Here is a 16361-nt window from a genome sequence, read left to right on the forward strand (position 1 = left end):
TCTTCTTTCCTGGCTGTCAGAGTTAAAGAGCAAATGGTTCTATTTATAAAGAGAAGATGATTCAGAGAAGAAACCATCTTGCTTTGATATAGCTACTTTTTTTTCTCCACTTCATATTAACTATAGAGTTTAGAAGGTAATTCATATGGATTTCACAGGCTCACAGGATGTTAGGGGTTGGAAGGGACCTCAGAAACCTTCCAGTCCAAGCCCCCTGCCAGAGCAGGACCAGAGAATCCAGCACAGGTCCCACAGGAACACATCCAGACAGGGCTGCAAAGGCTCCAGACAAGGAGACTCCACAACCTCTCTGGGCAGCCTGCTCCAGGGCTCTGTCACCCTCCCAGTCAAGAAGTTCCTCCTCCTGTTGAGCTGGAACCTCCTGTGCTGCAGTTTCCATCCATTGCCCCTTGGCCTATCCCAGGGTGCAACTGAGCAGAGCCTGTCCCTGCCCCTCCCTCCTGATCCCCAGCCCTCAGCTATTGAGAGACATTGATCAGATCCCTCTCAGCCTTCTCCTCTCCAGACTAAGCACCCCCAGGGCTCTCAGCCTCTCCTCCCCAGGCAGTGCTCCAGTCCCTTCAGCATCCTTGGAGCCCTCCCTTGGACTCTCTCCAGCAGATCCTGAACTGGGGAGGCCAGAGCTGGATGCAATATTCCAGGTGTGGCCTCCCCAGAGCTGAGTCCCAGGGGACAATCCCCTCCCTGCTCCTGCTGGACACAGCATTGCTGATCCCAGCCAGGATGCCTTTGGCTTTCTTGGCCACCTGGGCACACTGCTGCCTCCTCTTCAGCTGCTTGCCCATCAGCACCCCCAGCTCCCTTTCTGCCAGCAGCTTTCCAGCCACACTGCCCCAAGCCTGGAGACTTGCTTGGGATTGTTGTGCCCCAAGTGCAGCACCTGGCATTTGGCCAGGCACTGCTCTATCATCTTTATTCCAGCAGTTTTTATTAACCTAGAGCAAAGGCAGAGAAAAAAAAAAAAAAACCCATTGCCTTTCCAAAAGACCCAGTCCATCATTTGTGGGAATAACAGATCCCAGCTTGGAATCACTTCTTCAGAAAGAAAAAGTCCTGCCTGCTCTGAAAACTTGGGTGCTAGACCCAAAGCAAGCACCAAATCTATTTCCCAGCTGTTTGAAATGTGAGCCCCTGCAGTCTTTCCCATGGTGGTGAAGTCCTTTCCACCCTGCTGTGCTCCTCCTGCAGCCTCCTACCCCTTTTGGCTGCCAGCCATTCCTCTGGGAGTACCAGCCTGCATCTTCCTAATAGGATCCTGCTTTTCCCTGCTTTCCCACTTGTGTGTGTTGACATTTGCAGCATCATTTTTCATGTCTGATTGAGTGCCTGTTGGCATGGATGTGGTGGTTCACAGCCCCCACGTCTCCTGTTCCAGGCTTCCCTGTCTTAGATGCTCTCATGTTTGGAGCCTTCTGTATGCCTGTGAGGGGGTTGGTGTGGAGAAGAAAGCAGAGCAGCTGTGGGACATAGCTGAGTCTTCTCCCTCTGCTTCTGCTCAGCTTTCTCATCCCACCCAAGCTCAACAAATTCTGGCCTAAATGTATCCCTGTGCTGCTCAGCAGTCTGTGTTACACAGGCTGTTGGGCTTAGCTGAGTGCTTTTGCACTGCCAGCAAGGTGGTGAGGGTAGTCAGACCTGCACCTGGGAAGGAAGAATCAGTTGCACCAGTACAGCTTAGGAGGTGATCTGCTAGAGAGCAGCCCTGTGGAGAAGGAAGGACCTTCTCAGGATTTCAGCATCTTCAGGGCTTTGGGAATATTTCACAGAGTCACAGAATGTTAGGGCTGGAAGGGAGCTCCAGAGCTCATCCAGTCCAACCCCCTGCCAGAGCAGGGGCACCTACAGCAGCTCACACAGGAACACAGCCAGATGGGCTTGGAATATCTCCAGAGAGGGAGACTCCACAACCCCCTTGGGCAGCCTCCAACAGGCTTCTGTCACCCTCACAGGCAAAAAATTCTTCCTCCTGTTTCCATGGAACTTCCTATGGCTCAGCTTCCACCACTGCCCCTTGTGCTGGCATTGGGCATCACCCAGCAGAGCCTGGCTCCAGCCTCTGGGCACTCCCCCTGCACAGCTTTAGCACCAGCAAGGAGCTCACCTCTCAGGCTCCTCCTCTCCAAGCTCCAGAGCCCTCAGCTCCCTCAGCCTCTCCTCCTGAGGAAGATCTTCCACTGGTGCTCTCAATCTCTCTCTCTGTGTCATATGCTACAAACATTACCCAGCACAGGTCCCAGCAGGGACCCCTGAGGGACACCACTGTCACTGTTCTCCATCTGGACTTCAAGCCATTGAGCAGCACCCTCTGGATGCAACCATCCAGCCTCTTCCTTACCCACTGAACAGCCTTTGTGTTACTGCTGCCTGCTCTCTCATCAGCTTCTGCACAGATTTTTTTGTGTTCCTACATATTTAGGAGTTTTTTTAAATGAAGTAGGAGCTCAAGTTGTGCCCTTCTCAGCCTCAAGAAGTGCCTCCCTGCCCATCAGCAGGCAGTTGGTGCTGGAACTTGTGTGAGAGGAAAGTGTTCAACACCTGTCTCTGCTTTTCCACTCCAGGCTACCAGAGAGAGCTGCTCTTCCAGAGGGATGATGGCTCTTTTAGTGCCTTTGGAAACCAAGACCCCTCTGGCAGCACATGGTAAGTGCTTCTGCTAGCTTCACCCTGCAGGATTTGAGTATTTCACATATTTTCCCTCTGCCTAAAAAAAAATTTTTTTGATTGTGAAGCTGGTAAAAATTTCCAGCTGGGTTAAGCCTTCTGTCTGATTTTCCTTGGGTGTCTAGGCCAACTCTAAGGTCACCCTGCTGGGTAACTTGCTGTCAAAGCCATTAATTAACCTTTCATTTTTGCAAATGATGGAAGATGAATTATTTTAGGCAGGGGAGTAGCTTGGACTGAAAGATTTCTGTTGCTTCCCTCAAAGGAATGTAGAATAATAATTAAATGACTTATTCCTGTGGTCCACTGGAAGTATTTAGAACTGTGTGATCATCATTGCTTCAAACAGATCCTCAGTTCTCTCCAGGCTGGAGGCTGAAAACTGGCTGAGGCTTTTTCTAGGGGGTGAACAGAGTTATTGGTGGTAAAAATTTGTCCTCCTTGCCTCTTTCATTCCTTTTTTTGAGACACAGATACAAGTGGAAAAGACTTTGGTGCTGAATGTCACCCTGAGAAGCATGGGGAGTGTAGCACTGGAAACTAGTCAGGTACCTGAGACAAATAACAGAACCACAGAATGTATCTGGTTGGAAGAGATGTCAGAGCTCATCCAGTCCAAACTGCAGGGTCACCACCAAACCATGTCCCTAAGCACAGCTCCACAGGCTGCTGGAACACCCCCAGGGATGGTGACTCCAGCACAGCCCTGGGCAGACCATCCCAAGGTCTGAGAGCCCTCTCTGGGAAGAAATATTCCCTGGCATCCAGGCTGAGCCTGCCCTCGTGCAGCTTGGAAACATTTCCTCTGCTCCTGTTGCTCGCCACCAAGGAGCAGAGGCTGTCCCCTGCTCACTCCCACCTCCCTTCAGGGACTTGTGGAGAGTTCCAGCCCTTCATTCAGCTAAGCCTTGCTCAGCTTACATGTACTGAGGGATTTCAGTGCACACTGCTGGCTTGAAAGAGAACCCTGGAATCATTAAGGTTGGAAAAGGCTTTTCAGATCATCAAGTCCAACTGTAACCCAGCTACCATTAAAGTATATCCTGAAACACCACATCTAGACAGTTCTTGAACACCTCCAGGGATGGGGACACCACCACCTCCCTGGGCAGCCTCTTCCAATTCCTGATCACCCTTTCAGTAAAGAAATTTTTCCTAATATCCAACCTAAACCTGCTCTGGCACACCTTCAGCCCATTTCCTCTTGTTCTATCACTGGTCACCTGGGAGAAGAGACCAACCCCAGCCTCCCTCCAGCCTCCTTTCAGGTAATCACAGAGAGCAGTGAGGTCTCCTCTCAGCCTGCTCTCCTCCAGACCAGACCAACCCAGTTCCCTCAGCCACTCCTCACATGAGAAGCCTTCCAAACCCCCAAACCCAAGCCTCACTGCACTTATTTTGAGAGGGCCATGCCAGGTACTATGCCACGGGTTGAGCCACTGCTCCTGGAGCCAGCAAGCATCATTCATTGCCAGCAGCAGGATTTGACTTAGGCTCAGTGTGGATGGACTGGAAAATGGTGCTGACTCCAGCACAGGAGGTTCCACCTCAACAGGAGGAGGAACTACTTGAATGGGAGGGTGACAGAGCCCTGGAGCAGGCTGCCCAGAGAGGTTGTGGAGTCTCCTTGTGTGGAGCCTTTGCAGCCCTGTCTGGATGTGTTCCTGTGTGACCTGTGCTGGATTCTCTGGTCCTGCTCTGGCAGGGGGGTTTGGACTAGAAGCTCTCCAGAGGTCTCTTCCAACCCCTAACATCCTGTGAGCCTCTGATCTTGCTCATTTATCTGTGTTGGCAAATCTGGCATGAAAACAGTGTGGTGACAGGTTAGAGGATCTGATCAATGTCTCTCAAGAGCTGAGGGCTGGGGGTCAAGTGGAGGGGGCCAAGCTCTGCTGGGTGCTGCACAGCAAGAAGCCAAGGAGCAGTGGAGACAAAGTGGAAGAGAGAAGGTTTCAGCTCAAGAGGAGGAGAAACTTCTTTGGTGTGAGGGTGAGGGAGGCCTGGAGCAGGCTGCCCAGAGAGGTTGTGGAGTCTCCTTCTCTGGAGCCTTTCCAACCCCACCTGGATGCATTGCTGTGTGGCCTGCCCTGGGTGATGCTGCTCTGGCAGGGGGTTGGACTGGAGGAGCTCTGGAGCTCCCTTCCAACCTCTCATTTCTGTGAAGCTGTGACTCTGTGGAGCTGTGACTCTGTGAAGCTGTGCTGTGTTGTTAATTTTGTGCCATTTGATTACCCTTCCCCGCAGGCTATCAGCTTTTGTGCTGAGATGTTTCCTCCAAGCTCGTCCCTTCATCGACATTGACCAAGATGTGCTCCTGGACACAGCCAAGTGGATTGTTCGCCACCAGAAGCTAAATGGAGAGTTTCAGGAGCCTGGGAAAGTCTTGCACAGTGACCTTCAGGGAGGCACCAACAATCCAGTGTCTCTCACAGCTTATGTCATGTCCTCCCTCCTAGGCTTCCCAGACAAACAGGTACTGGAGGTCAGGAATCGAATCCATACCCCTGGAACACTTCATAGATTGTCATAGCAGCTGACAAGCACTTTGTAGTTGAAGGAAGCAGAGGGATCAACCTGCACCTGATTTTGTCAGGCTTCCCTCATCTGCCCAAGACAATAGAGGTGATTCTGACACTTTGCTCTGCTCTGCTCAGACCTCCCCTGCAGTGCTGTGTGCAGCTCTGGAGCCCTCAGCACAGGAAGGACATGGAGCTGATGGAGAGGAGCCAGAGGAGGCCAGGAAAATGCTCAGGGGCTTGGAGCAGCTCTGCTAGGAGGACAGGCTGAGGGAGCTGGGGGTGTTCAGCCTGGAGAAGAGAAGGCTGCAGGGACACCTAAGAGCAGCCTGCCAGGACCTGAAGGGGCTCCAAGAAGGCTGCAGAGAGACTGTTTGCAAAGGGCTGCAGGGACAGGAGCAGGGACAATGGCTTCAAAGGAGAGCAGAGCAGCTTGGGATTGGATGTGAGGAAGAAGTTGTGCAGCAGGAGGGTGGTGGAACACTGGCACAGGTTGCCCAGGGAGGTGGTTGAGGCTCCATCCCTGGAGATCTTGCAGGTGAGGCTGGAGAGGGCTGTGGGCAAGCTGCTCTAGTTGGGGATGTCCCTGCTTGAGTGCAGGGGGTTGGACTGGATGAGCTTTGGAGGTCTGTTCCAACCCAGCCCATTCTGTGATTCAGTGATTCCAGTACAAAGTGGTGCTGGCAGGCTCTGCAGCGTGCTGTGCCTTTCAAAACCTAAAGGCAATTGCTTTTAGCAAGAATATTGTCATGGCTTTCACAGGGCATCAGAGTGGCAATTTAGGAAAATGGAGGAATAAATGTCCTACAGTAACCTCTGCAGATACACTTGAGTCACAGATCACAGAACTATGGGGACTAGAGGGGACTTCAAGACTCATCCAGTTCCAACCCCCTGCCATGGGCAGGGGCACCTCACACCACAGCAGGTTGCTCACAGCCACATCCAGCCTGGCTGCAAAAACCTCCAGGGATGAGGCTTCCACCACCTCCCTGAGCAACCTGTGCCAGTGTCTCACCACCCTCATGGGGAACAACTTCTGCCAGAACTTTAGTCCAACATCTTGCAAAGAAATTTCTGGGAGGAGCTATCCTTAGAGATGTTAAAGCCATTCCAGTTGAGTTCACAGAAAAAAATTACATTCAAAACAGATCCAAAGCTTGGCCTTGGAGGTGTGTGCCTATACCCATGCCAGTCTCTGCTAGAGAAGTTCAGCATCTCTTGCTTGCATCTTGGTGCTAGTAATGCTTCTGTGTCTCCATGACCCTAAATTTTCAATATCTCCACCTATATTTTATTTCCTCAACATTCTTTAATGTGATCTTCATTGCTTGGTTGCCTCTTGGTGACAGCAATGCTACTGTGTCTCCATGACTCTTAATTGTCAATATCTCAACCTATATTTTATTTCTTTAATGTGACCTTCACTTCTTGATTGCCTCTTGGTGATGGTAATGTTTCTGTGTCTCCATGACTCTTAATTGTCAATATCTCAACCAATGTTTTATTTCCTCAACATTCTTTAATGTGATCTTCACTGCTTGGTTGTCTCCTGGTGATGGTAATGTTTCTGTGTCTTCATGACTCTTAATTTTCAGTATCTCAACCTATATTTTACTTCTTTAATGTGACCTTCACTTCTTGGTTGTCTCCTGGTGATAGTAATGTTTCTGTGTCTCCATGGCTCTTAATTTTCAATCTTTCAACCTATATTTTATTTCTTTAATGTAACCTTCACTTCTTGGTTGTCTCCTGGTGATGGTAATGTTTCTGTGTCTCCATGACTCTTAATTTTCAATATTTCAACCTATATTTTGTTTCTTTAATGTGACCTTCACTTCTTGCTTGTCTCCTGGTGAGGGTAGTGTTTCTGTTTCTTCACAACTCTTAATTTTCAATATCTCAGCCTATATTTTACTTCTTCAATGTGATCTTCACTGCTTGGTTGTCTCTTGGAGATGGTAATATTTCTGTTTCTGCACAACTCTGAAATATTTCACCTTCTCTTTTATTTCCTCAGCATTCTTTAATGTGATCTTGATTTCCAGCATGCTTATGTCATCAAGAGTGCTACAAACTATCTGGAAGACAAACTGGAGGAGGGCATTGTGGAGAACTACACCCTGGCACTTGTGACATATGCCTTGTCCTGGGCAAAAAGCACAAAAGCAAAGGAAGCCCTGAATGAACTGAACCAGAGAGCAGAGCACCAAGGTACTACACAACTGTTCTTCCACTCTGGTAGAGATGGATTTTTCACAGAATCACAAACTCTTATAGGCTGGAAGGGAGCTCCAAGGCTCATCCAGTCCAACCCTCCTGCCAGAGCAGGGGCACCTAGAGCAGCTCACACAGGAACACAGACAGGTGGGGTTGGAATATCTCCAGAGAGGGAGACTCCACAACCTCCCTGGGCAGCCTCTTCCAGGCTTCTGTCACCCTCACAGAGAAAAACTTCTTCCTCCTGTTTGCATGGAACTTCCTATGGCTCAGCTTCCACCACTGCCCCTTGTGCTGGCATTGGGCATCACCCAGCAGAGCCTGGCTCCAGCCTCTGGGCACTCCCCCTGCACAACTTTAGCAACATTTTGTTATCACAGCTGCACAGAGGATTAAAGATGAAGAGAATCCTTCCTTTCAAGTGGCTTGAGTGTGATGTAGAGAATGAGCTAAGAACTTCCAGGACAGCCTTGGGCCCCTGGCAGTGCTGGGTGACAGCAGCTAAACATGAGCCAGCAGTGTGCCCAGCTGGCAGTGCCTGCAGTGAGGGCAGGAGGTCCCTTCTATTGAAGGCTTCACCGCAGGCTGAGCCTAGAGAATGGATAGTGAGTGAGGAGCCTTTTCCCGTCCTGAAGACCCAGCACCCCAGCAGGGAGAGGCCCTTTTCAGCAGGGCTCCTTTGAGCAGGAGATCCTTCTCACGTTCACTGAAATCAATGGCAGTGATGATTTCACTCCTGGCCTTTTTCTGGTTTTATATTCAGCCACTTCTGAAAAAGTGCTTTATGGGACAGGTGCCTAAACATGGACACACTGTGCAGGATCTTACTGGATCCCAGTACAGGTTAGGAGGGGATCTGCTGGAGAGCAGCCCCAAGGAGAAGGAGCTGGGAGTGCTGGTGGGCAGCAAGTTCTGCATGGGACAGCAATGTGCCCTGGGGGGCAAGAAGGCCAATGGGGTCCTGGGGGGCATTCAGAGGAGTGTGTCCAGCAGAGCCAGGGAGGTTCTCCTCCCCCTCTACTCTGCCCTGCTCAGACCTCACCTGGAATATTGCATCCAGCTCTGGGCTTCCCAGTGGAGGAGGGACAGGGATCTGCTGGAGAGAGTCCAAGGGAGGGCTCCAAGGATGCTGAAGGGACTGGAGCACTGCCTGGGGAGGAGAGGCTGAGAGCCCTGGGGGTGCTTAGTCTGGAGAGGAGAAGGCTGAGAAGGATCTGATCAATGTCTCTCAATAGCTGAGGGCTGGGGGTCAGGAGGGAGGGGACAGGGACAGGCTCTGCTCAGTTGCAGCCTGGGATAGGACAAGGGGCAATGGATGGAAACTGCAGCACAGGAGGTTCCACCTCAACAGGAGGAGGAACTTCTTGACTGGGAGGGTGACAGAACCCTGGAGCAGGCTGCCCAGAGAGGTTGTGGAGTCTCCTTGTGTGGAGCCTTTGCAGCCCTGTCTGGATGTGTTCCTGTGTGACCTGTGCTGGATTCTCTGCTCCTGCTCTGGCAGGAGGCTTGGACTGGAAGCTCTCCAGAGGTCCCTTCCAACACCTAACATCCTGTGAGCCTGAGATCCCATGTGTAAGCATTAATTAAGAAGTTTTCCTCAAGTCTGTCCCAGAGCCCTCAGCCTGTGGGTCTGAAGCTGTTGCTGGTTCTTTTTGCAGGAGAATTTCGTTTCTGGGTCACACCTGCTGCTGAGATGTCTGACTCATGGCAGCCAGGGTCCATTGACATTGAACTGGCAGCATATGCTCTGCTCTCACACTTCTATCAAGACAGATTAGCTGAGGGCATCCCCATTATGAAATGGTTAAGCCACCAAAGAAACCACCTCGGGGGATTCTTGTCTACTCAGGTAGTATCTTGCCTCAGGAGGCTTTGTTATGCTTTCTAAATGAGTTCTGTGTGTAGAAGTAAGAGAAGAAAAGAGACTGGTTGGGGTTTTTTACCTAATAATGACTGAATTTCATTTTGCTTACATGCAGGTTGGGGTTTGGGATGATGTTGGCATCTGAAACCTGGACTACCAGATTTAGGAGTTGGGCAAATGTTAGACAAAACAGAACTAGAGTCATAGAATTGCCTTGAGATCTTTGAGTCCAACCATAACTTGACACCTCCCTGCACACAACTGGTAGGCCATGGCCCTAAGCTCCTCATCCAAGCATCTTTTAAACACCTCCAGGGATGGTAACACCTCCAGGGATAGTGACTCCACCACTTCCCTGGGCAGCTTGTTCCAGCTCAAACACCTCCAGGGATGGTGACTCGACCACTTCCCTGGGCAGCCTGTTCCAGTTCAGACACCTCCAGAGATGGTGATGCCTCCAGGGATGGTGACACCTCCAGGGATGGTGACTCCACCACTTCCCTGGGCAGCCTATCCCAGTTCAAACACCTCCAGGGGTGGTCACTCCACCACTTCCCTGGGCAGCTTCTTCCAGTGCCCAATGACCCTTTCGGTGAAGAACTTTTCCCTCATACCCAATCTAAACCTCCCCTGGTGCAACTTGAGGCCACTTTGATTGTGTAAAATACTAATGACAAAAGACCTTAAATTAAGAAGAAGCAATGAAAAATGGGGGAGAAAACTCAGATTTTTCCAAGGGAGTCTGATAAATCTCCCTGTTCACTTTCTTTCCAAGGGGAGAAGCCTCTTTCTATTCTTTCCATATGTAGGTCCTCAAAGTCCTGGCAGTCTATGAACTGAAATAAGGAGGGGGGCAGTAAGCTGTATAGAAACAACCTGACCTGATGCCTCTGTTGGCAGCTTCCCTGAACTTAGCAATGTGCTTTGTCCTCTTTTATGGCATAAAGTTTTGCTGGGGCTGTGAAATTTGGAAGATCTTCATTTCTCCCCAGGAGGTTTCCGTGTTATTGAAACCACAGCTTGTAAGCTGTGCTGGCATCCAGGAAAAAAAAATAAATAACTTTGGATTGCATTAGTTCAAACCAGCTCTGAAATTAACTGCAAATGCTGGGTCACATTTCATCATACCAAGCTGTACAGTCTCTGTCCTTCATGATTTTCATATGTTTGTAGGGGGGATTAATCTGAGAGAAATTAGTTCTGCACAATAAAATGCAATTTAAGATCCAGCCTGGTTCCCTGGAGGTTCTTCTGCCTTCCTAATGTGTTAATTTTTGCTGAGTATTTAAGGAGCTTGATTGAGTATTGAAAGAGGTTCAACCAGAGCAAGTGCAGGGCTCTGCACCTGGGCTGAACAATCCTCACTGGCAAGACAGGCTGGGGGAGGAGGGGAGAGAAAGCAGCCCTGAGGAAAAGGACCTGGGGGTGCTGGTGGGGGAGAAGCTGGCCAGGAGCAGGCAGTGTGAGCTTGCAGCACAGAAGGCAAATCACAGCCTGGGCTGCATCCAAAGCAGCATTGCCAGCAGAGCCAGAGAGGTGATTCTGACACTTTGCTCTGCTCTGCTCAGACCTCCCCTGCAGTGCTGTGTGCAGCTCTGGAGCCCTCAGCACAGGAAGGACATGGAGCTGATGGAGAGGGGCCAGAGGAGGCCAGGAAAATGCTCAGGGGCTTGGAGCAGCTCTGCTAGGAGGACAGGCTGAGGGAGCTGGGGGTGTTCAGCCTGGAGAAGAGGAGGCTCCAGGGAGACCTAAGAGCAGCCTGCCAGGACCTGAAGGGGCTGCAAGAAGGCTGCAGAGAGACTGTTTGCAAAGGGCTGCAGGGACAGGAGCAGGGACAATGGCTTCAAAGGAGAGCAGAGCAGCTTGAGATTGGATGTGAGGAAGAAGTTGTGCAGCAGGAGGGTGGTGGAACACTGGCACAGGTTGCCCAGGGAGGTGGTTGAGGCTCCATCCCTGGAGATCTTGCAGGTGAGGCTGGAGAGGGCTGTGGGCAAGCTGCTCTAGTTGGGGATGTGCCTGCTGAGTGCAGAGGGCTTGGACTGGATGAGCTGTGGAGGTCCCTTCCAGCCTAGACCATTTTATGGTTCTATGATTCAATGAATCCCTCAATGAGTTGGAAAAGCTTTTCTCTGTTCTCCAAAACCCCATCTCACTTGGGAGGTTGGAGATCCAGCAGTGCCATTACCCCTGAGGATGAAGTTAAGAAATTATTTAGATCCTGTTGTTGTTCCATACCCTAAACTACTTTAATTTCAGGATTATTCCACTATCTCTCTAGATACTATTTTTTTTCCTTGATGTGTGGAATTGGTGCTGTGCGTTTTGTTAAGGTTGCTTTTAAAAAGATAATGTTTGCAGTGTTTCCTTCTGTGAGTTGATTACATTAGAAACTTAATATATTGGTAAAGAACAAGGAGAAAAGTCCCTGGAGACATTCAGGATCAGACTGGATGTGGCCCTGGGCAGCTTGACCTAGTTGGAGGTGTCCCTGCTGACTGCAGGGGGCTTGGGCAAGGTGACCTTCTGAGGGTCCCTTCAGGCCCAATACAATCTGTGAATCAGTTGCATGTGTGATGTGCTGAGAGTTAGAGGACAGATGGGGTGGAGCTTGCCATGAGTTTTGATATTTGGACATGAAAGGTCCCTGTTGGGTGTCTTGAACTCTGTCTGCATTCAGGGTGAAAAATGGAAGTGTAAGCAATGTGAGGATTTGCTGAGGATGCTTCAGGGCATTCCCTGGTTTCCACAACTTAGGTAAGGGCAGGCATGTTTCTGCTTTCAGATGATTAAGGTTGGATTCTCTGGGAAGATCTTAGAGCTCCTTTGGTCTGTAAGAGAGACCAGATAAGTAGATGTGTTAGATCGTTTGATTTTCATTCACTTTGCTGTGAGAGACGTTTTGTGAGTCTTCATCATAGATCTCCATCATGAACTGAGACACAATGAGAGGGTGCTGGATAATCTCATCTAGATTCCCTTCCTCATGAAAAAAGTGGACCAGATGGTCCTTCAAGATTCCTTCAAGCCTGGGCTGCTCTGTGCTTTGATGTGAGTAGGTCTGAGTGAAGGGCAGACTCCTTCAGATGCTTTGTCAGAGCCAGCAAAAATGAACAGTTTCATTGGGGTGTGTTTTTAATGACAAGATAACTTGTTCTGTGTTTCAATCCTCCTTCTGGTGTCCTTTGTGGCAGTGAAATCTTTGCACTTGGGGCACAACAACCCCGAGCAAGGCTGCAGGCTTGGGGCAGTGTGGCTGGAAAGCTGCTGGCAGAAAGGGAGCTGGGGGTGCTGATGGGCAAGCAGCTGAAGAGGAGGCAGCAGTGTGCCCAGGTGGCCAAGAAAGCCAAAGGCATCCTGGCTGGGATCAGCAATGCTGTGTCCAGCAGGAGCAGGGAGGGGATTGTCCCCTGGGACTCAGCTCTGGGGAGGCCACACCTGGAGTGTTGTGTCCAGTTTGGGGCACCTGAATGCAAGAGAGATGTGGAGGTGCTGGAGCCAGGGCAGAGGAGGGCAAGGAAGCTGGGAAGGGCCTGGAGAAGAAATGTGCTGGAGAGAGACTGAAGGAGCTGGGGCTGGTTAGTGTGAAAGAGAGGAGGCTGAGGGGAGACCTCCTGGCTGTCTGCAGCTCCCTGCAAGGAGGTTGTGGAGAGGTTGGTGCTGGTCTCTTCTGCCAGGTCAGTAGTGAGAGAAGAAGAGGGCAGAGCCTCAAGCTGCCCCTGGGGAGGTTTAGAGTGTCCCTTAGGCAGCAGAGTGGTCAGGGCTTGGAATGTGCTGGGCAGGGAGGTGGTGGAGTGCCCAAGGCTGGCTGTGTTTGAAGGTGGTTTGGCTGTGGTGCTTGGGGCTGTGGTTTAGGGGTGCCCCTTGCAGAGTAGGGTTCATGGTTGGGCTTGGGGATCCTGAGGGGCTTCTCCAGCCTGAATGTTGCTGGGATTCTGTGAATCCCAACACAGCTGTGGGGGTGTCTGCATGAAGACTCCAGCATGATGCACAGAAGGGACAATGCAGGGACCATGATCTTCCCAAAGCAGCACCTGTAGCTCACAGGTAGCTCACTCTGCAGGCTCCTACAGAAGGATTTGTTTCTCTCAACAGGACACAGTGGTGGCCCTGCAAGCCTTGAGTCTGTTTGCAACTCTCACAGCTGTGGGCAAAACAGCAATGGATGTAAGAGTATCAGCACCTTCTTGGAAAAGCCCAGAGACCTTTTCAATTGACTCCCAAAACCGCTTCCTGCTGCAGACCAAGGAGGTACAGTAGGGAGTGAGGAGCACTCTTGTCCAGCCTGCTGGCTGAAAGAGTTTTGATAATGTTGCTTTCCTCCTTTTTTTTTTTTCTTTCAGATTGCTCCTGCACAGCCAATGACTCTTACAGTGGCAGCAGAGGGAACAGGATTTGCTGTCTTCCAGGTGGGCAGTGCAGTTATTCTTGCTACCAATGTGCTCTCTGTAAGGAAGGGCTTTTGGGGAAGCTTCATAAGATTGCTCTTATCATCAGCTTTTCAGGAATGGCTTAAGTCAGGACCGAAGCACTTCCCTGATTGGAGAAAGCTGGGGACCAAATACCGTGTGAATGGTCCTGCATCTGGGTTGGGCCAGGCACAAATACAGGCAGGGGTCAGAGGGTGTGGAGAGTGGCTCTGAAGAAAGAGATTTGGAGGTATTGATTGCTGAGCAGCTCCCCAGGAGCCAGCAGTGCCCTCCTGCAGCCCAGCAGGCAGCTGTGTGCTGGGCTGCAGCCAGAGGAGTGTGGGCAGCAGGGCAGGAGAGGGGATTCTGCCCCTTGGCTCTGCTCTGCTCAGACCTCACCTCCAATCCTGCCTCCAGTTCTGCTGTCCCCAGCAGGAGAAGGGCACAGAGCTGCTGGAGAGAGGCCAGGGGAGGCCACAAAGATGATCCAAGGGCTGGAGCAGCTCTGCTGTGAGGACAGGCTGAGGGAGCTGGGGGTGTGCAGCCTGCAGAGGAGAAGGCTCTGGTGGGAACTTAGAGCTGCTTAGATCCTCCAGGATGGCTGGAGAGGGACTTGTCACAAGGGTGTCTAGAGGCATGGTAGTGGCTAGGATCACATAGCTGAAAGAGAAGCCCTTTGGAAAGCCTGGCATAGTGCAGAACTGTTAGTCTCTGAGCACAAGAGGTTAATTTTACTGGAAATATCTAGACAAACTCCTAACTGCTGAGTGGATAACAAAACCAGACAGAGTTCCTGCCAGGCTGCTTCTAGTCACACTTGAGAAAACTGAACTTAGGCTGCCTTAGGCATTGGAATGTGCTGGGCAGGGAGGTGGTGGAGTGCCCAAGGCTGGCTGTGTTTGAAGGTGGTTTGGCTGTGGTGCTTGGGGCTGTGGTTTAGGGGTGCCCCTTGTAGAGTAGGGTTAATGGTTGGGCTTGGGGCTCCTGAGGGGCTTCTCCAGCCTGAATGTTGCTGGGATTATGTGATCTCAAAGTTTTATGCCAGGTTAGATTCCACCTCAAGTCCCTTCCAACCTTCACTTCAGTGTTCTTACGCACCTGGGAAACAAACAAACAAAAAACCAACTCATGGTGATGGTTGCCAAAGATGCTTTTGGCTAAAGACCTTTACAGAGAAACATTCACAGCTGCCTACCAGCAGGGAACAGCAGGTAGAGATCCACCTCCTTCATTCAGCACCCACAGGGCCATAAATCCTGACCTGTGTTTGTTCATTCTCAAAGGTGCAAAGGAAGTTGGAAAGTTTCTCAGGGGGTGATTTGAATTCAGCCCTGCTGGCTAGGGTGGGAATCAAGTTCTCAGCAGGGAGTGAGTGGCTTCACACATCTGTGGTTCCAGCTGTGGGGTTTGCATGTGGAATGTAACAAAAGGAGGCTCCAGAACGGTTCAGGCTACTTAACCTTAGGCATTGCTGGGAAACACTCCCTGATATTAAGTCAACTAATTTGTCAGGCCAGCTCCTCAAGAACTTTTCAGCAAATAAGTTTCTTGCTGGAAGCTGCTGGTTTGTTGAAAGGAATGAATGCTTTTTGTGGCAAGAAGCTGCTTTCCAATTCCATCCCTGCCAGCAGGAACAGTTCACATCCAGACCAGGCTGTCTGCAGAATACTCAGTAGAAGTCTTCCACCCAGAATAGCCAAGAGCTGGCTCCATGGTTAGAGGGCTCCTTGGGGCCGTACCAGCACCATGCTTGAAGATCTTGCTTTGCTGTGTGAGCATCAAATGTGCTCCCCAGTGACTGCTGATCAGGAACCAGTGCCAGGTTATCTTCTCCTTGGGTTCCTGCTTTGCTGTGTGAGCATCAAATGTGCTCCCCAGTGACTGCTGATCAGGAACCAATGCCAGGGCAGGTTTGGGCTGGATGTTAGGAAGAAATTCTTCCCAGAAAGAGAGATTAGCCCTTGGACTGGGCTGCTCAGGGAGGTGGTGGGGTCACCATCCCTGGAAGTGTTTAAAAAGAGCCTGGATGAGGCATTTGTGCCATGGTTTAGTTGATCAGATGGTGTTGGGTGATAGGTTGGACTGGATGAGCTCAAAGGTCTTTTCCATGCTGGTTAATTCTGTGTGATCCTGTGATTATCTTCTCCTTAGGTTCCTGGTTTGCTGTGTGAGCATCAAATGTGCTCCCAAGTGACTGCTGATCAGGAACCAGTGCCAGGTTATCTTCTTTTAGGTTCATGATTTATCTTCGCCTTTGAGGTCACTGTGCTCTTGCCTCTCTTGCTGCAGCTTTGAGTCAGGAGGGGCTTTGGTCAGAGTCAGAATATTGTACTTAACACACTGCAGCAGCTTCTCCACAATTTTTTCTTTCTTGGGATCATTTTTTTTCCTCCCCTCCTGCTTCCTCTGGCAAGTCTGATGCTCTGCAAGAAAGAGCACTGATGCCATTTGGGTGAGGATTCTCTTTTTTTCTTTTCCCACACCCAAGCTAGATCCGGGTCCCATTTGATAAATCAGATAGGATAGGACATTACCACCATAATTCCTTCAGCTGGCTCTCGTTGTCTGAGCCCTGCCAGAGTGCAGTGGTGAGATTCACTCTCCTGGGAGTTGGCTTCCTGCCCAAGTGCAACATCTCAAAGCAGTAATTCCTGTAAATCTCACACACCAGAA

At 50.5% G+C, this 16361-nt stretch overlaps 1 protein-coding gene across 1 annotated transcript in view; it reads left to right on the forward strand.

Annotated features, from left to right (window-relative positions):
* CD109 (CD109 molecule) overlaps window positions 1-16361 on the forward strand; it is a 106370-nt gene that overhangs the window by 78472 nt on the left and 11537 nt on the right. Inside the window, exons 24-29 of the mRNA XM_054398291.1 lie at window positions 2580-2661; window positions 4927-5155; window positions 7247-7412; window positions 9077-9267; window positions 13375-13530; window positions 13623-13688. Of these exons, the coding sequence (XP_054254266.1) occupies window positions 2580-2661; window positions 4927-5155; window positions 7247-7412; window positions 9077-9267; window positions 13375-13530; window positions 13623-13688 (890 nt within the window). The remainder of the gene's footprint in view (window positions 1-2579; window positions 2662-4926; window positions 5156-7246; window positions 7413-9076; window positions 9268-13374; window positions 13531-13622; window positions 13689-16361) is intronic.

The sequence above is a fragment of the Indicator indicator genome, chromosome 2 (genome assembly GCF_027791375.1).
Source record: "Indicator indicator isolate 239-I01 chromosome 2, UM_Iind_1.1, whole genome shotgun sequence".
In the NCBI taxonomy this organism is placed as follows: domain Eukaryota; kingdom Metazoa; phylum Chordata; class Aves; order Piciformes; family Indicatoridae; genus Indicator; species Indicator indicator.